This window comes from Prunus persica, chromosome G6 (genome assembly GCF_000346465.2).
Source record: "Prunus persica cultivar Lovell chromosome G6, Prunus_persica_NCBIv2, whole genome shotgun sequence".
Taxonomy (NCBI): domain Eukaryota; kingdom Viridiplantae; phylum Streptophyta; class Magnoliopsida; order Rosales; family Rosaceae; genus Prunus; species Prunus persica.
The window spans coordinates 8,057,177-8,077,548 of record NC_034014.1 but is presented as its reverse complement, the minus strand read 5'-3'; the positions used below and the strand labels follow the sequence as shown (position 1 = coordinate 8,077,548).

The window sequence follows — 20,372 nt, the reverse complement described above, 5'->3', positions numbered from 1 at the left end:
GAATGTTCAGACACATGGATAAATGCTGTTACAACGCTTGCTATTCTAGCTACCACTTAAAAACCTTCACGATGCTGGAACACTTGCCAACCTTGCCAACTTTTTGTTAGTTGGAATTACTATATGAGACATAACACCAGTGTTGTTATCAAAATTTTTGAGGGGCAACCTATTGCTATCAATTGCACTTGAAAGAACTCTTTCATTATCAAATATAGGTCACATCATTGATGACTCGAAAGATGGACCATAAAATAACAATCATTATGGCTTATAAGGAATTTTCTTGTTCTAGTTGTAAACCACAACTACAATATGTTAAGAGTTTGATCCGATATTCTATGTTGGTACAAATTGTATATTTGAACTCATAGCTCACAGGCCAAAAATAAAGAACTCATCATTTAAATAAAACTATAATCTATAAGCACTTAAACTAAACTAATTGAAATATAATTAATTTTTTTTAGTACAAGTGATAGTCTAAAGTATAGAGAGAGAGAGAGAGAGAGAGAGAGATTAACACATACACACATACTACCCTGGTGCCATAGGAATTCGAACTTAAGACTACTAATCTGCATGTCAATGCCATTTCTCACTAGACTAGATCTTGTTGGCAAAATATATAATCATTTTTTAAAAGAGCCATATTTTACCGAAAATTAGAATGACTCTTATTTCCATGAATGGGCCGGGCTATTGTAGAATAGAACTTTGGAAGGTTTTTAACCTTGCACATGTCTGCATGTGCTTGTACAGTTTTCTGGTTAACCTGTTTTTTTCTTGGTGAAAATCTATTATAGTGTGTCTTGTCACTTGTGGACCTAAAAGAAACAAGGACTGGAACTGTATGAGCTGCATAGAACCAAAATTGCTCAACGACTTCTATGTACCAAAATGACTAAATTCACCTAATGATATCTGATGATGGCATAACTGAAGGAAGATTGCACTTGGGTTTTTCTTTTTCTTTTTACCTTTTTATTTACTTCAACCTTGGTGTTGGTTCTGAATTTTCACTTGGATTGGAACAGTAAAATGGGTTTTTTTTTTACCCTCATTGCTCATTGCCAATGAATTTAGTAACTCCAAAGTCAACTGAGTATGTTTTGCAGTAATGAAATGCTATTGGCAAGTTGGATAGCCTGCAATAATTTGCTCCACTTTTGAGAGATAAAGGCATAAACAAGTAAGTGGGGGCAGATTAGAAAAGAAGAGGGGTTTAGTTAATTAGAATTAAGAATTAAAGTAAGGGGGAGGGAAAAATTGATGTTGAGAAACATGGGGGGGATTGGACTTGAAAACAATCATGCTTCCCTCAAAATATTTATAGATTTATAATCATACATCACACCAGTAGCAGATCCTGATTCTGATTTTTGGGTTCCACTCAACCCGACAAGCAAGGCTCTTAACCTTTCTGGTTGTTGGCCATACCCATCTTCTAACCTCAACAACTCCACACCTATAATCTTAATGTTTTGATGTGATCTCTCTCTCTCTCTCTCTCTGTGCTTCTCTCTCCTCAACCTCACACAACACACACACACACACACAAACAAACAGAATGAACATACTGAACTAGTATCAAAGTTACATTTTACATCCCACAACAAATTTGGAAAAATCAGGTCCGATTTCACATTCATGGAGCAAAACTAAAATGTGAAAGGCCCAAAAAGAAAAGAGACAAATTAAAATCCCCACAAAACAAAGCTCTCTTACTCTTTTACTGGTTTCTCCCTGAGTTAATCTGGAAAATAGCTGCCTCTTTTCTCTAGAACAATCCTCTGTACAAATGCTAGATCAGTCACATACCCACTTGAAATTCATGGTTTTTTTCTCATCCTCACTAACCTTTTAGTTGTATTCAATTATAATTATATAAATATCAAACTGTAAAAAAGCTGCTGCAGTAGTCAGTGAAGAGCAACCCTTTGGAACTTGGTCTCTGAAGGAGAGTCAGAGCCGTCACAGGGGGCTCTTTTCCTGTTGACTATGCCACAGTTGGTGTTGCAGCCATTAATGTTAATCAAGGAGGAGTCTTGGTGGATGATCTGTGTGGGCAATGGAGGTTGTGGTGAAGGAATGGTCACAGGGGGAATTTCAAAGGACTCAAGTGGTGGTGGTGGGTGTCTCCATTGAGGCAGTGGTCCAGCCAGGAGAAGGGTTGAAAGCAGTGGACCAGCTTTCATGACTGCCTGCAAAAGCTTGCCTTTTTCAGGCAATGGCTTCTCAGGCACTAGCTCCACTGTTTGGTGTGGCACAGATGGTCCTGCTGGCAACTGGGTTGGTTGAATTGGGTCAAGAACTGGAGAGGAGACAATGCTTTCTTCACAATCTGAGGAAGAAAAGCCATTGTTGGAGTCAATTCCCCTTCTGGGTTCATCTTCAATGCTTGAAATTCCAGACAGAGGAGCTGTTTGCTGCTGCTGCTGTTGTTGGAGTTGGAGTTGGAGTTGTTGCTGCTGCTGCTGCTGCTGGAGAAGGAGCTTCTCAAGGAGAAGTCTTTGGCATTTGTCTTGTGCTTCATCTCTTTCTCTGATAGCTTTGTTAAGCAGATCTTTGAGATGAGACAATTGATCATCTCTCTTTCTTAGCTCCTCCTGTACTGCAACCCTTGTTTGTTCCAGCTCCACAGTTGTGTACAAAAGGGTATGCCTCAACTCTTCCATGCTCTGTGTGATCCAAACAGAGTCAATACACAAATACCATGTAACTTTTTACCCCTCAATTTGCAAATAAAATCCCAACTAAACCATAAAATTGAAAGTTAGGTCTCAAATTGAAGAGAAGAGAAACCCCATTGTGCAATTTGAAGGACAAAAGTAAACAAGTAGTTACAATTTACAAAAACCCTCTGAAGCTGACAAAATTAAGAAAATTGCTTGTTTGTTTTACCTTTCCTTGGCAGTAGTATTGCCAGCTGCTAAGAAGAGGGCCGCTGCGCTGGTTGTCCATGCTGTTGTTGCTGCTACTCTGGTGTGAAGAAGAGAACCAAAAGTGAATTGAGAGAGCGAGAGAGAGGAAGAAGAAAAAGAGGTGAGAAAGGGAAAGAGAGAGAGATGTGGGGTTTTTGAGTGGTTCTTCTAGCTCTTATAACAAGTACCTCACGTCACTGTTTTCTTCTGTTCTTTGTTGCTTTTTTTCTCACTGAGGGGGTTGGACAAAAGCACAAAAGGCCAATTCCTCTCTCTCTCTCTCTCTCTCTCTCTCTCATCAGTCAGTCTTTTCTTTTGGTACCAAGCCAAGCCAAGCCTAATGCCTAATGGCTATGACTCTCTCTAGACTCTCTGTCGCACAAACAAGCGCGGGGAATCGTAAATCAGCGAAAAAAGCGGGAGTAACAAAAAAAAAAAACCAGTCTCGCTATGTTTTACTTTTCTCTAGCCACTTGCACAAATATGGGAAAGAAATTTGACATCAAAATTTCTGAACAGCCTTTAACCCCTATATCTTAAAGGTAATTATAATTTTAAAAGGAAAAAAAAAGACTTGATAAGACACACTAGTTTATCAGTTTTGCTTTTCTTTTTCTTTTCTTTTTTTTTTTTCTCATTTTTGGGTAAATGGCTTATGAGTATTCTGAAGGGTTATGTGACAAGTGAAAAGTGTATGAATGGCTGAAGATAACATTACACTCGGCCAAACGAAATCATTTCGAGCGGTTTGATTTCTATAGTAAAAATATGTAATTCTGAATTGAACTAAAATCAAATAAAAACTAGTTTAGTTCAATGAACCAAACCAATACAAATCGTGTGTGCTTGAAATTTAAACCAAACTAAACCAAAGTTGAATCATCCCTTACCATACATGTGCAAACTTGAGAGAAAGAAGGCCCATTAATGTTTTAGCCAAAACCTAACAATGGCTAGCGTCCCCTATAAAAGAAGAATTTTTTATATGTTCCTAATATACCAAGTGACTAGTGTATCATCCAATAGACGCAAGACATGTAGAATCACTCTCCACCTTATTACATTGCTTTTTATGACATGTGACTAGTTGTATTGTAAATATTCCACATGTCATACGTCTATTAGATAGTACATTATCCATGTGGTGTACTCGAAAACACCCAAATGAATTTAGGGTTACATTTGTTTTTTGTAAATTATTCTTTCCCCCTAGTGTATCATCCAATAGACACATGACATGTAGAATCACTCTCCACCTTATTACATTGCTTTTTATGACATGTGACTTGTTGTATTGTAAATATTCCACATGTCATACGTCTATTAGATAGTACATTATCCATGTGGTGTACTCGAAAACACCCAAATGAATTTAGGGTTACATTTGTTTTTTGTAAATTATTCTTTACCCCTAGTGTATCATCCAATAGACACATGACATGTAGAATCACTCTCCACCTTATTACATTGCTTTTTATGACATGTGACTAGTTGTATTGTAAATATTCCACATGTCATACGTCTATTAAATACTACACCATCCATGTGGTGTACCTGAAAACACCCAAATGAATTTAGGGTTTTTTTTTTTTTTTTTTGTAAATTATTCTGCACCCCTAGTTTTTGTAACTTTTTACATTTTTAATTAAGAGAAAATTAACCATAACACCTATTGGACCTTACTGGTTCGAATAAAGAGTTGACTAACTATCGAACCAATTACCTTTAAAGTCAACAGCATGATTATTAAACATTACAATGTAACACATACGTTTACCATGATAATATATCAACTTCTTTTCTTGTGAGTTTTTATTTTATTTCATTTTATTTTAAGATTAGGAAGAAAGAAAAAAAACTCCCTACGTGCGTCCATCAACAAATATTGAGTGCTTTACGAATAAAGAACTTGGGCTTTAATTTATGAAATATAACCTGAGTTAAAACTTAGAACTAAACCACATTCTATATTGTTTGACACGTTATGGTATTAGTTAATTAAGTCAAATTACATGTTATGATATCAGCTATGATAATTAATTAAGTCAATTTATATTTATTTGTACAATTTTCGTTCATAGCCTCGGTACATAATATATTTAGAAGTCTCAAACTCAATACCTAAATAAGCGACGAATTTAAGTTCATTAAAACTTTCATATATATATATATATATATATTTGCACGTGGGCTGCCTTACCTGCACTCAATATTTTCTTCTTAAGTTCACTCTTGAATTGATTGTATTTGAATTGCTTACCTTAAATTTTCCTTTTCCTATGAATATTTGAGAAATCAGAGGTATAACCACGGTACAAGCACAAACAAAATTACGGTCTTAATTGCCACGCTCTAAATTGTTTACTGAAAAATGCTTGCCACGTGGAAGCATTTTATTTGACCTGAGACCACAAAGTCTAGCTTTTATATGATTATTATTCCGCAAAGCAGAGGAGAGGTTTTGTCTGAATAGTAAGAGCATAAAGAATCTAGAAACTGACTAGTCCTCTGATTAAAATTTGGTTTTATTAATATTTTAACATGAAGTCATATTGAAGTAATTTAAAAGCTGATATTAGGTAAGATTCTTTAACTTTTACTTGGAAATTAGGGAGAATTTTTGTTTTCGTGGGTTAAACAATTTGTTTCAAAATTCTACTCATATCCTTGCGGTCGTCTCATGCCTCATCTGCTTCTTTTGTCCATGGAATACTACTTGGAATTCTTTTTCTGTCCTTCGAAACAATAATATTCTTGCTCTCCAACTTAATAGGTGAATTCTTTGTCAATTATAGTATGATAAAATGCTTATTTTTAAGATCGTGTAACCTGTTATGAGATTGTACTTAGTCAATTCATATCAATATAACTGTGTTTAATTGTGTCTAAAATCGACTCGTTTGCTTACTATATTCATTCTCAGTTCTGAAAACTCTTGGACAAGGAAAAGAATTTCGTTACGAATATTATAAGAAGGTTTTGTTAGTCTTTCTAGCTAGCTAGCTAGGTAGAAAAGAGCATATACGTCCAATGTCCAAAAAAGAAAAAGGAATTAAGAAGGAGAAATAGCATGTCTTGTTTGACAAAACCCAATTATGTGATAACTAGGAATCATGGTTTGATGAACATCTTTGACTTGAAGGGCTAAGCAATCAAAGCATGTGCATTTCTTGACAACCATAGTGAAACCCTAAAGGCCTAAAACAGGCATACATACCTTTTATACAAAATTCAGTATAAATCCAAAATCGAAAACAAAAGTTGGATGCAATTCTTGTATTTGTTGTTGTTGATATAAGTCCTTTGACTTTTGTGTCGCGCATGATTACATTCCTTTTTTTTATTTTTTTATTTTTTGATATTTACATATTATTTTTTTCATTTTTAAATTACTTTGTTATTCCCATCATGACCCTAAAAATTAGATAAGGTAAGAAATTAATTTTTGTCATAATAATTATGATATTTTCAAAATGAGATAAACATAAAATACTGCCACAAATCACGTCTCTTATAAAATTTGAAATAGGCTATTATATTTTAGTCATGCTCCTATATGAACGTTGGCCTGTTGTGGCTTTGTATTCTTGCACTATGGCAACCTGTACACAAGGTACATAAATATTCTTTTACTCTTTGCCACAGCTTTTGTTATTCACTGATTTTATTTGTTTGTTTGTTTTCTTCTTTGATAATACAATTCCTCATTGTTTTACTTATGATTTTGTTTAGCTCACTTTTTTTTTCACGTTTTTGTTGCTGTAAAGTTCATTCCCACCTAATATCTTTACTTACGATGCAATTAACCATTAACAAAAGTGGGTTTTGCGTTTTCCCCCCCACATCATTTTCGATTCCTTTGTTTCTTGATAGTTAATTATCTTCTAGTTTTCCTATTTTTCCCATGTTTTTGTTGTGGCATTTTACTATTTGTATCACTCAAATCCACACATTTTATCTAAAATCTACATGTTTATCAGGTATAATAGTAGAGTATACTACTTTTGTGTTAGGTACACATGAAAAAATTAATAAAAATCAATAAACCCAAAACTACAGCAAAAAAAATGTGGACTAAATCTAATGACGATTAAGAATTTTAAACTTAGATCGAAGAACTCTTATATTTTTTGTCATACATTTTCCTAACGTATATCTCACTGTCTCCTATGTGGGTGTATAGAAATATAGTCAAGTGAGCTGCTTTCATACAGTCTCATTGGTCAGAAAAAGGAGCTGGTAACCAAACTTTCCCACCAATATTTGGCATTTGCCCGAAGAAAGGTGAAGAAAGAAAGAAACCCTGCTGCACGATTATAATTTAAAGTCCTCCTTGGAAGAAAGGAGGGAGGCTTCCATTTGACTAATTCAAGACTCTCTCTTGCCTGAAAATATTTTTTCAATACACAAGTCTATATATATGCATACACGTGTACGGTCTGGAGCACAGAAGTCATCATCATAAATTATGATATGTTGATTATGTTTTGTGGGATATTAGAGTATTGATTTGATTAATTTTATATACAAGAAGTTCAAGAAAATATTAGTTTTTAAATATCGATAAAGGGGAGATGGAAAATTCCATGATAATAACCCAAATTTTCAAAAAAGAATATCTAAGATGGGGCGCCGAACCTTTATGTCCCATCTGTGGTGGGATTATCTTTGGCTGCATATCTATTGTACGATGCCCTAGGAAGCTGCAAACTTAAGCATCAGACAGACCAACTAAAAGACCATGGACACCTTCCAACTTTTCCACTCTTTCACAACTTGAAGAAAGGTGAGGTGAGGGTAGTAGGGTACACACAAAATTATGATACTATTGCTCCCCAAGATTTTGATGGACTTGTTACATGTGTGTGACATGAATAGATGGCAAGAGGACAGGGTTGCTGCTGAATTTGTCATTGTCATTCTCGTTCTCGTGGATTACAGGAACCTTATTAGATCAACGGCCCCAATAAATATTTTGTTTAAATTTTCTCTTTAATAAAATGATTGATATTTGTAGTTTCGTACATATAAAGCACAATAATACATATAATCTTAAACACAAATCTAAACGGATAACGGATAACGAACAAGAATGGGTGGGGGGCTTCATGCTTTGGCAACTAATCATATGTCTCTATATGTACATTACAATTAATGTGTTATGTTGAGGAGCCAAAGCATAATGTTCTTTTCCCCCCTAAACCATATGGCTATGAGCATGCAGCTTAATTAGCATCTTAAAAAACACATAAAAGATAAGTAAAGAAAGGGTGTCAAAGCCACAAACTTGAGTGTTGTTTTTCTCTGTCTCTCACGCAGGCATGTTATGAAATAATAATAACAATGATAAAGATGTCATAATACCAATAATTAAATTAATTATGCCAATTAAGGAATATAGTATCAGGACCAAATATATATTCCCATACCCATAGATAGTAGCTTGCGAATTGAGACTCCCAATGTAGTTCCTCTCTCTGCAGCAGAATGCAGAAATCTTTAAGGAAAGTCTTCCTCACAGACAAAAAGAGCAGACAGGAAATATCATTACAATATTACTTTTACCAACATAAACATGCATTATATATACTAAGATAAATCCACCAATATATAAATACATATTATTTTTTTATATTTTTATATACTGTACCAGAGCATGAGCATGAGCACCAGCTCCAACACCAAATATTTGGTAGGACCCATCTTCCAGATTTTACACTTGGGCCCCACATTATCTTACTTGCAATGCCTTGTAAATCAAACAAGCAAACAAGCAAATGGCTTGATCCAAAGGGTATGATCTGGTTGGCAACATGGAGAGCACAATTCTAGTGTAAATTTTGTAGTGGCTCTGCTAATGAGTTTGAACCCCTCATAAGCCTACAAAGGTGAGCAATATGCTTGCAATTTCCAAACCAAAAAGGCATGTAGTGGAGCTTCCCATCCATTCAGGTTACAAATTTAAGCTTCCATTTGGACCAAAATTGAGTTCATTATGGAAAGGTTAATAATAATTTTACAATGGATAAGAAGATAAATTTATATACATTAACTAGGTTTATATAAAGAGGGTAATTTAAGGTTGTCTCTTTTAAAAGTTGTGTTTGGATATATTGCAGGCAAATTGCATCAAAGTGATTCTAAAGCTTCATAAAGAACTAACGAATTTCTTTTGAAGGCAGTTGGGGGAATTTTGTGTTTGGTAAAAGGCAAAATAAGGATACTACAAACATATACCTTGTTTAACTAAAAACAGTCATTCGTACCCAAAAAGAATTTTCTACATTCATCCTTATGTCACAAGAAATTGACTGCTTAGGAAGCCTCTAGTACACAATCTTAATTAATTAATGGTTTAGTTTTCTTGTTAAGTTTGCTAACTTGAAATGATTCGAATTTACCAACGAGATTTAATTTAGCGAAAAAACAGAAAAACTTATACGAAACAGAGTTCAAATCAAATCAATTTGATGCACTAAACGTAAGCACAGGATTTTCATATATAATTAGGGGGTTACATCAAGTAAAATTAAGCTCGAATTGCCTTGATTTAGTTTGAATCAATTGGATACATCACTAAGTAACACAAAGTCATTGGGGCCTTAAGTCACAAGTTGTGGGGTCCTAACGGCTAATACCTGTCGGTATGAAACCCTAGAAAATTATGGATGCCAACTTTGTTTAAGCGTGTGGGTCCCATCAACACAAATAAAATTTAAAGATTAAAAAATGGGTCATAGGTATCCTTCTTTTAGTCTTTAGGTGGGTCGTCAATTCCATCTCAAATCATATCATGTTTTTTTTTTTTCTGCAGATCTTGGGAATCCCAAGCGGTCGTTATACAAAAAGTTAAAGGCTTCAACTAAGTTCATATTATTATTATTATTATTATTATTATTATTATGTGTGTGACATTAATTTAATTAAGTAAATTTAGTCCCAGGTTAAAGCTTGTTACCATAATTCTGGGGATTTATTTACAGGTCCAAATTTAGGGTTAAGTGACTATATTCCTTCTTTTCATTTGGCTTATCTAGTTAGAAATAGGGTAATTCATAGAAAACCTCCTACCAATCAATCCAACTAATGTTTTTATTGCGCTACCCTATCGATCAATCAAAAGCTACTCTATATGATGACGAACTCAACCACTAACATTAGGAATGAATGTGTTGTGATGGGAATGGGTTAGGGCTAAGATTGGTTCTTTGGAATTTTTTTTCTAATTTGATGTGCGTTGGAGCACACACTCTAATCACGTCTTAGTCTGTATTTATTACACATGCAACGAACGTTTCGTAATAAGTTGAACCATCTGACATGTCATGTTGTTAAACTCTCAGTTAATAATTATTCATCATTTGAAAGTCACCAAATTGCATGTTGCATAACAAATCAAAACACTATGATATGATAGTGTATGAGACTATGTCATAAGAAAATGAAAAAGAAATGCTCAATATAGTCAAATATTTTTCAAAAGTATTGTGTGCAGGTATACATAAAGTTGTACGACTTGGAAATACTTTTAATACAATAAGAATTTTGAGTGCTCAATTACTTTATGAAAGAAAGGTGTAGAATTTTGGGTGCAATTTTTTTTTAAAATTAAATTAAAAATTTGCAAATATCTAAACAGTCCGTGATCTAAACGCGTTTTTGAGGTCTCGAAATCTGATAATATGACGGCCCGTTTGTCCTCTTCTATTGCTCTTTTGCTTGCATGTGAAAGAGAGCCCGCTCCGATTCGCAGTTAGAGTTTAGTTGGATTGCGCCACGTGGCCCAATATGGTTTCTAAATTCTCAGGGAGAAAAGATGTTTGTTTGTGCATTGGGATTTGTGGAGCCCATGCATGTCCATACATACATAAGATACTCCATAGCCTCAATTGCTCACGAGGCCTTTTAAAATTTGATCTCTTTTTATATTGCAGGTGAAATCTGATCCAAGATACACTTGTCCATCACATATATTGGTTACGCAAGGGTCAATTCGAAAAATGAGCTGTGTTACGAGCAGTCGTTAACGCGTTATAATTATAATTATAAGATTTTCATATAAAAATATGAGAAATCAAAAATTTACATGCTCAGTTATTTTTGTCGCTCTAAACTTCATTCATTTCTAGTAAGAAAAATCCTAAAAATGTGCATTAGCATATCATTTGGTGAGCAAATTTGATAAAAAATATGGATCAAAGAAACCAATCGATTATGATAATATGCTAGTTTTGCTTATAAGAGTCCAATTTTCCTGTTACCAAATCTCCTATGCCCCCTATTTCCTTCTTAGTTTTGTGACATGTGACAAACAACTTAACACTACTTTAACTCACTTCAACTTTAAATTTTGTTTAAAAATATATATTAAAATTAGCCTCTTTGCACGTACTTTCGCACCTGCAAGAGGTTTTTTTTTAAAAAAAATTAAATTTATTTTAGAATTAAAAAAGATAATGGGTAGTTGTGTTCCATAAAAAAAAGGATCCATTATCTGCTTTTTCTTTTAATAAATTTTCTTAAAATATGAAAAAGTGTGAAGTTACCATATTTTCTTCTTTTAGTTAATAATTTGAATTCTTAATGTTTGCATTAATCAATGGCATTTTCTGGTATTTTAAATGTTTCACCATTCTCACCTTTTACTATATAGACAGCATAAAACAGTTTGCACGCATCTTCATCTTCAACCCCTACATCTTCTCCGCCCCTGCATCTAGTTCGATCATCTAAAAGGTACCTAAAGTGAGGATCTTTTTGTTGAATTTCAATACTCGATGACATAACTTCAATTACAAAGGGAAGACATCCTCTGCATCTCCACGCTAATATCTTTAAAAAATAAGTAAGAGATGAAAGATATATATATACATTTCTAGAAACCACCAGAAAATTCAATTTAAAGCAGAGCCCACTTCAAAAAATAATTTTCTCCACTGTTCACAAAATTTTAGCATCAATAGGATTCAATCATATTCATCAACATGCTAAGAATTCCATTGTGAGCACGACAAAAGAGTTTTGCACAATGGAGAAGCATCGGGCGGAGAAGATGTAGGGGCTGAAGATCAAGGGCGTGCAAACGTGTTTTTATTGAATTTTAACATATTTGATTGAAAAAAAGGGCTAAAGAGAGTTAACAAAGTTAAATTAGTGTTAAGTTGTTTACCACATGTCACAAAACGAGGAAGGAAACATGGGAGCACCTAGACACGGGGGATTTGGTAACAGGAAAATTGGACTCTACTTACACCAACATATCCGATAAATCACCATCGGCATAAAATGACGACATCTCAAGTTAAAAGAAACATATGTGGATATAACTGTTCTAGGTGTCCAAGCTCTTTTATGTTTGTTCCTTTTTATTTTATTTTATTGAATTATACAAGCTCTTTTCAAACTCACTGGTATTCTCAAAATTCAGGTGCTTCCCTTATGCTCACTCTACGCAATTTTGCATTGGGAGGAACTTCTTTGTAGGACTGAACCTTCTCAGCTGCTCTGCGTGGTGGTCTTCCGAATGAAGATCGCCTTGGGGCACATTAATCTTCTCTCTCTTCTTTACTAGTAGATGAAATCAATGGAGTGGGACCACTATTATGCATTGGATTGTCTGGTGTGCGACTGACTGGAATTTGACATCCTCTATCTCACATAAGTTCTCTGTCTGCGACCTAAACCTAGCAGATTGCCTCCTCAAACACCGCCTGAGCAAAGAAAAACATGCATTAATGGGAAGCGTATGCAATAACTTGGCACATAAATTACAGTTATCAGATATGGCGAAACATCATGCTATTACTTATTAGATGACTGACATAATAATTAACACTCAAAGTCTTGGAGTTATGTGGCTCGATAGAAGCCATGGATATGGAGATAATCCTACAAAAGCAAGGTGAAAATTCGTACCAAAAAAAGAAAAAGAAAAAGAGGGTGATAACACAATCTACAACACACACATATATATATATATATATATATATGTATATATATAAAGTTGGGTGATCCACTACTACTAAAACGACATTCTTTTGTGATAAAACCCTACGCCTAAGTTGGCCCGAGGTGGCTAAGTTGGGGACCATACCAGTGCTGGATCGAGATTAGTACCAATCCCATATTGTTTCATTGCTTTGTAAGTGGTACCAGAGCCGACAGTTCGACTAAGACACACATAATGTGATAATCTTTTAAGGTTGAAAAGACACATGGTGAAAGAGGAGACTTAGTGGATCTCTTGATCCAATAGGTGCAGCAGCTTGAATAAGTCCTAGGGGTGTTTAGAATGCCTAGCTACGTGGTGCCAGCTCATGAAAAAATTATGGTTAGGAGGTAGAGTTGCAAGGATCAATGCACATCATTGGCTGATTGGTCCATGAATGCCATGGAGGGTGAGCAGCATGTGTGGAGATTGTTGGGGTTATGTGGCTCGATACATCCGCCAAGGCTTGAACAAACACTGTTAGACCTAGGCAGCTAAGTTGAGGAATTATCAGTGACGGATCGAGATTTAGTGGTCTCAAGTTGGTATGTTGCTAAACATAAAAGTATATCAAACATTAAATCCAGCAAAACCGCATCCTGAAATACATGATGCAGGACTGTCTAAAAATCTAAACAGGAAATTAAAACAAAACCTAGTAAGAAAAGGAAAACAAAAGAAGTAACTATTAATTTAAAGGAACTAGAACCCTAGCCCAATTGACTAACGGGCTTAACTAATCTTAGAGAGCTTCGTAGATGCTCTTGCATCAAACTCCCCTGGTTGGAAAAGACTCGTCCTCGAGTCTAAACCGTTATCATCGAAGATTCCATGAGAGGCTTGAAATTGAATTCTTCCTTTCCAAACAAAGAGGCACCCAAGAAAGCATGTGTACGTTGATTATGTGTTACTAATGTGTACATTAACCTCTATATATATTCGACAAAATCTGAACTACTGTGTTAAAAATTGCAACAACTCCTACTTCTTAAATGGAGTTTATGTGATTGCTTCAGGGTTACATAGCAAAAGATGTACACAGACATGAAGTTGCAATCTTCCACGATTGATGCATGGGAGGCCTTTTGACAATACTTTAGCATAATGAAACATACTGCTTGATATATAGAAAATCATATACCTTGTATTGTGACTATCACGAAATCTTTCTAGATAGCTTCCTCAAACCACAGCCCACACACTTGAGAAAAACAGTACTTGTGGATGCGCATGGCGTAATGACAAATTTAACTCCGAGAAAATCATTAATGTTTTTCAGTGTATCTATCCCATAAGGAGAGAGCTTTCCGACCCGAACTTTTGAAACATCTTGGGGACATAATGCACAAAGAAGAAACAACAAACCCTACAAACCCAGATGGCAGCAAACTCACTATCAGAACATAAACATAAATCATAAAAAGGGAGGAGGTGAGAGGCACCCATATTTAAATAATATATTCTACTCTAATATTTCATTTTTATAGCAATCATAATTCATTTCTTATAGAAAGTGTGGTGTGGCGGAGCCACCTAAGGACCAGGGTGGGCCCAGGCCCTCTCTCATTTTTTTTATTTTCTCATATTTTTACTTATATGTTTGCTTCTTGGAGTAAAAACTCTTTTTTTTTTCCTCTTCTCTTCCTCTTTTGATTAATTTAAGCTTTGTGAATTCCCCTTTCCCCCATTTTACATGTCTAAGTAGGGTATCTTAATATTGGGATTTTCAATTTTTGATTTCTTCTCTCTGTTGAAGTATAAATTATTCAGTTTTGAGTCTTTAATAGTGTAGATGATGAGATTAATATTCAACCATGTTAAAATATGAAATTCAGGACAATTATGATTGTAATAAATGGATAAATTATTAATCAGTATGAAGTAATATTATTAACTTATTAACCCGTTTAGCGCTTGAGGACTCCTATTCGAATTATTTTTAAATTTTTTGTGAAAGGCCCCCTCTAATGTGAAATCCTAGCTCCGCCATTGGTGCCAAATCACCCTGCGTGGAATAAACAATAAAAGACAATTCATATTTTAGTGGTTATGTTTGATTGTTACTATGGAAAAAATTTGGCTGGTATCCTCACAGCAGCATCTCTTCTATGTGCTCATTTGACAGATTCAGAAGACTTTGGCTAGGATTTCAAAATCTTTTTCGTTTGGATGTTGCTTTCTAAGGTTCTTGTTTGTTGTTTAAGATGTTGTTGCATCCGTTTGGCTGGAGTAACAAGTGTCAATTTTAATATTTTCAATCCAATACTTTTTTTCATAGATAGCAAGAGGAAAGACATAGACCATGAACAATGATCATTAATCATTTTAGGTTAACAATAACTCCTTATTGTTGTTATCTTCATTTGACAAATGGGAGTGATTACTGAAATAGAAAAAGTATATCTAGCACATGCCTTAATAAAATCATAAAGGAATTTCAAGGGTCTTCCTCAGACTAAAATTTTGCCAAATCTTCCATCTAGGACAACTTTTCCCTTCATTTCATCCATTTCTAGAAATCATTTTCCTGTTTTAGTGTACACTTCCCTAATTACTGTCCTATGGTGTGAAGGTTCTAAAATCAATAAAAATGAGAAGGTACGAGAATTAAGTCGGTAGGGAAGGAGCACAATACATAAAATAACTAACCTGGAGATTTAAATCTACCACTCCGCCCTGCCCAATCTCCCCAAGCAGAACAGAAGCAATTTTCAAACCAACATCCTTTGGAGGCACCAGCTCTTTCTTCTCAGAGTCAACTTCAGATATTTGTTCCCCTCGTGCATGAGAAATAGTTGTATCAGCAGAGATATAGCAGCCAGAGGTTGTTTCTGCAACTAGTGACATTCCATAACCATGTGACCTGCCATAAAGTCATTGTTGTCTATATGAGTGGAAGCGTACTTAAATGGCATAAACCTCAAAAAAACACATTCAAAATTCCATCAAATACATCCTGACATTAGAGAAATATAACAATATCTGGATGGAAAACATACACTCCAGCTTGTGGGCCAACTCTATGGTCAGTAAATATACGAACATCTGGAAGGAAGGGTTGAAAGACTCCGCGAGCGGCATGTACCTAAACCCTGAACCGATTGTTGAAATCCCATCTACATTGGAAAATTGTAAGTGTTCAAACAAACTGACTGCTAAAAAAACAAACAAACTGAATTCTTAATATTACTAAAACTCTGTCATTACCAAGTGCCAAAGTTTAGAACTAGTTACAAATATGCAGTTTTCAAAGTCATAGCAATGATGAAGCAACAAGGTTCAGAATTGGCAGTGAAAAAAGTGGCTACCTTTAAGCGTAATAGTAATGGGTTTCCTGGCAAAGAGGCCAAGCAAAAATTAAGGGCTCCAAGAAATACCCAATAGACCGCTCAACACCACAGTCGTGTTCCAGTTTCGACCCACCCATCACTATCCCTGGCTTGAACTTAAATCCATTGCCTACCCAAACACACAGAACAAAAACAGCACTCAGAGTATACATACATATATATATCTATATAATATAAGGTATGAAAAAAAATTAGTGTCTGGGGAGGGCTACTGGGTACCAGTGTCGTTGATTTCGAAAGAACAACCATGGCAGACCAAAGCGAGCAACTTGAGGAGGGAGACCTCGTACTTGCGGAGACCGGGCCATGTCTCGTTGTTCCGTATGTCGTGAATTTGAATGGGCGTGAAGGTGAGTGTAGACAACACAAGCTGTTGTCTTAGGTTTTGGCTTCCAAATAGCTTCTTGTACCTGGTTTTCTCTATTTTGCTCCTTCTCTGCTCACTGCTCTCTGTACTCCTCTTTTGTGCTGTTGTCTAGAAACAAAATTAGAAGCAGAGCAATTGGGGCTCTGGTATATTTTGATCCGCAGTTTTCGTTTGAGATGTATATTTGTACCCACAAATTCACTCAACATACCTACAAAACTTTGTTCAAGGATAGTTTACATACTTCTAATTTTGACCGTTGGATTGAATTAAGTAATTACCAACATATTTAATGAATGCAATGCAACGACTAAGATTATAAGTATGTAACCAATCCTTAACATAAAATACTTAATTGGAGAATCTCCTAAAATTTATAAAGCCGAATTTATATAGTTACTTTTGTAAGGGAATTGAGTTTAAAAGTTCTATATTCTAATTAGATCGCACAGGCTAGTAAAGTGGACTTGTAACTAAGCAGATCATTAAAGTAATTGACTTTTTGAGCTAAGTCTAGTCAAGTGAGGTGTGAATGCTCCCCCGGCCCCTCAACATTGAGTTAGCAGGAACCCCCAACTGAAATGGGTGGGTAGCAAACACAAAACTCAATTGTTTGATTGAGGAGCATCCGTAATAAGCTCCCTAAATCATCTTCTTAGACAAATTTTAGAGAGGAATTGAAAAAATGCAACTCTAATCATACTCCGTATCCACCTCTTAAAATAGGGACCTCTAGGAGCTCCTAAATTTGAGTGAGAGAGATGATAGGTTTTATTGTTACTTTATTTTTTCTTATTTTTTAGTTGATTTTTAAATATTTTAATCAATTTAAAATAAAATAAAAAGCTAAATGTTTAATTTTAGGCAGTTTTTATTTTATATTTTTTTAAACTACAAGTTTACCGTTATTTTGGATGGAAATTTGAATAGAATTCAAAAAAATTGGAGGTGGGCCCTTAATGGACGATTTTTAAATAATTGAAATCTTATAATTTACCCAAAAAATTGTTAAGTAGTTAAATTCACAATATGCAAATAATTTAGGGGCAAAACCGCAGAAAAACGTAAAAAAAGTTTGGATGTGTACCCGCCAAAAAGACTGAAAGACGTCGCCCTTTCGTGTCCTTCCTCCAAAAATGAAAAAGCATGGAAAATTCACAGGGCACAGAGGGGAGAGAGCGAGAGAGACGCAATGCCTGAACGAGACGAGAGAGACTCTCTCTCTCTAAAGCCGGGATATTTCTTCTAATTCTGCGAGGAAACGAGAAATACGACAAGTACGACTTGGAGAAGCAGCGCGACCTCAACCCTTACGGCGACGATGTCTTCGCTCGTCTCTACGCTGGCGTCAATGACAAAATCTAAGCTGCTCTTCAGGTTTGTTTGAATCTCGTCTGTTCTTCATTCCATTGTTTCGGTTTGGTTGCCGAGAAAATGTAGCAACGGAGAGACAGGGGAAACGGAAATATTTGAGTGCCTGGTGTTTGATTGTGTGCTGAAATGTGCAGAAAGCCGAGATGGGTGAGTGATCGGGTTGTGGCGGTTGCAACGAATGTGGAGATTCGACGGACCAAAGCTTGATTGGTGGAGGAAGTTCCTAACCTGCCGAAATTGGCTCAAAAAAGGTTTATCAAATCATCTGTTTTAAATTTTTTTTTTTTATTTATAAAATTTTAAAATTTGTATATTTTTAATTAAGCTTGAATTTTAGGAAATACGTCTGATTAGATATGATTTGGTGGCTGTGGGTCACCAATTAGGCTTTTTCTCCAATTGTTTCTTGGTTTTGGAAAAGTGGTGTGGATTGGGCCTCTGTTGCTCTCTGTCTATCCATGATGCACAAGAAGAGTGTTGTTCTTGTAGTACGAGACTAGAAATAGGATAACTGTAGAAGAATCTGGAAGGAACTACACTAGGAAGTCCAATTGGCATTTCCTCTTTCTTATCCAATTTTAATTCTGAAATAATTAAAGATTAGTTGGAGAAGTTTTGCACACCTGACAGAATGTTGACAATTGGAAGCTATCTTACTGATTTAGATAAACTTTTGGCATATGTATATGTATATTTGACCCATGATAGAATATCATATTTAAGCGCCCACCTAATTTAATTGAATGGGGATCGACAATCCATGGATGAATACGTCAATAGTTGTACCTAACAAGCAGTTGCAGCTCATATAGTTTAGCTGTCAAGATTGTGTTATTGGATTACGTTTGTGCGTGTGCTGCGTTGTGCTTAATAAAAATTGTTGGGAGCATTCCTATCAGTCACTTATCAAAGCTATAGTTGTTTAATCGTGGAAAAGGGTATCCAAAGAAAAAGGGAATCATGCTTTTGAGAAAGATGTTTAACCATTGTTGCAAATGCAATTGGAGCCTGGAAGCATGTTTGCAATTGTAAATGTATTTATGTATGTAAAGTGTGTTGGAGAACCCTGCAGCCATGCTTGAACATGTGTAGTTGGTGCCCGGGGATCAAATTCTAGTAGGAGAGTGCTGCTAACAGCAAATCAGGTTAGTGCAGCGTTTATTTATCGTTTCTGTTATCCTATCTTGAGCAGGAGTAGAAATTCATAAACAGTCAAATTTATAGAGAACATGCACTTCAACTTTGATGACTGAACTTGTTGGCATTAGAAAATTTAATGGTGCATAGTTCTTTGGGTAATACATTCATTTTCCATTTCTTGTGATAACTATAGCTAGAGTTGAGTTAGGCAATGAATCTGGCCTTCTTCATATTCTTCTACTTGTGCTACAGAACATATCTGCTCAGCTTCAAATTCCAAAGCCCAATGACAGTGAACTTTAGGTAATTAGAAAAACTCATCATTACCAGCTGGGTGGGATTCAAATACTGGTTTTAGTAGCGTTCTTACTACGCTTTTTTCTTGCATATGACACAACAACACCTGACATGGAAAGAAAGTGAGACTGCTTCACCTGAAACTGTTGAAGTAGTCAAAGAAGAGGCAAGTTCTTCTGGTAGTGTCTTAATATCATAGGATGATCAGTCAAGCAGCGATCATAATGTCAATGAACTGCATGGGGCACGAGCTGATCTGTTTAAACCTATGACCTGTGAAGGCAACCAAATTTCTGATGGGGATCAAATGATATGGAAAAACACGGGTAGTTTCACCAAGGAATGTCAAGTTTCTGAAGAGATCCAGAACTACAGTTCTGTGAAGGTTGCAGATGTCAGTCCAAAGGTCCAAAGTTCTAGTGCATCTGATTTGAAAAGGTCTGATGCTTTGTCTGACTCTAGATTTAAGCAAAAGATGATGGCAGTAGATTTAACACAAAGTGTAGGAACCCACATGTGGAAGATGCACAAATGCTGGCTTTAGGTGGAAGGATAATAAATGAAACGAATGATGTTGACCCGAGCAGTTCAGCTTCAGAAAATTGTCAACTGGTGATAACTGATTGTGGAAACGAAAAACCTGAACAGCTAGACCTTCCAATTCCTGCTATGTTGGAGGACAGGTTTTCCAGGAAAATAAATTACACTTAAATGATTGTGTTTCAGTATTTTCCCTGAAGAATCCCAGCAGAAAAATGTTCTTCAATTTGTTGATTCAAAAGAAACAGAAGGAACTGGTGCCTGCAGAAGTGAATCAGAAATTTCCAGAACCCTTTCCCTAATACCACATGGTATGCTAGATTTCAGTTCTAATGTCGCAGAAATAGTGGAGTCCCAGAATGTGGATAATACTGCATCAGTATCTGAAAACT

At 35.5% G+C, this 20,372-nt stretch overlaps 1 protein-coding gene and 1 pseudogene across 1 annotated transcript; both read right to left on the bottom strand.

Annotated features, from left to right (window-relative positions):
• LOC18773444 (protein enabled homolog) lies at positions 1,300–3,238 on the bottom strand. The gene is made up of 2 exons (XM_007205649.2): positions 2,905–3,238; positions 1,300–2,681 (listed from the first exon to the last, which is right to left on the bottom strand). Exons 1-2 carry the CDS (start codon positions 2,962–2,964, stop codon positions 1,923–1,925), a joined length of 819 nt encoding a protein of 272 aa, XP_007205711.1. The 5' UTR covers positions 2,965–3,238; the 3' UTR covers positions 1,300–1,922.
• On the bottom strand, positions 12,194–16,916 carry LOC18774090 (annotated as a pseudogene).

Excerpts from the sequence above, each read along its gene's own strand:
- LOC18773444 (XM_007205649.2), bottom strand. The coding sequence starts at position 2,964 with ATGGACAACCAGCGCAGCGGCCCTCTTCTTAGCAGCTGGCAATACTAC. Across the intron at positions 2,682-2,904 it reads AATACTACTGCCAAGGAAAG|AGCATGGAAGAGTTGAGGCA; the intron begins GTAAAACAAACA and ends TGGATCACACAG.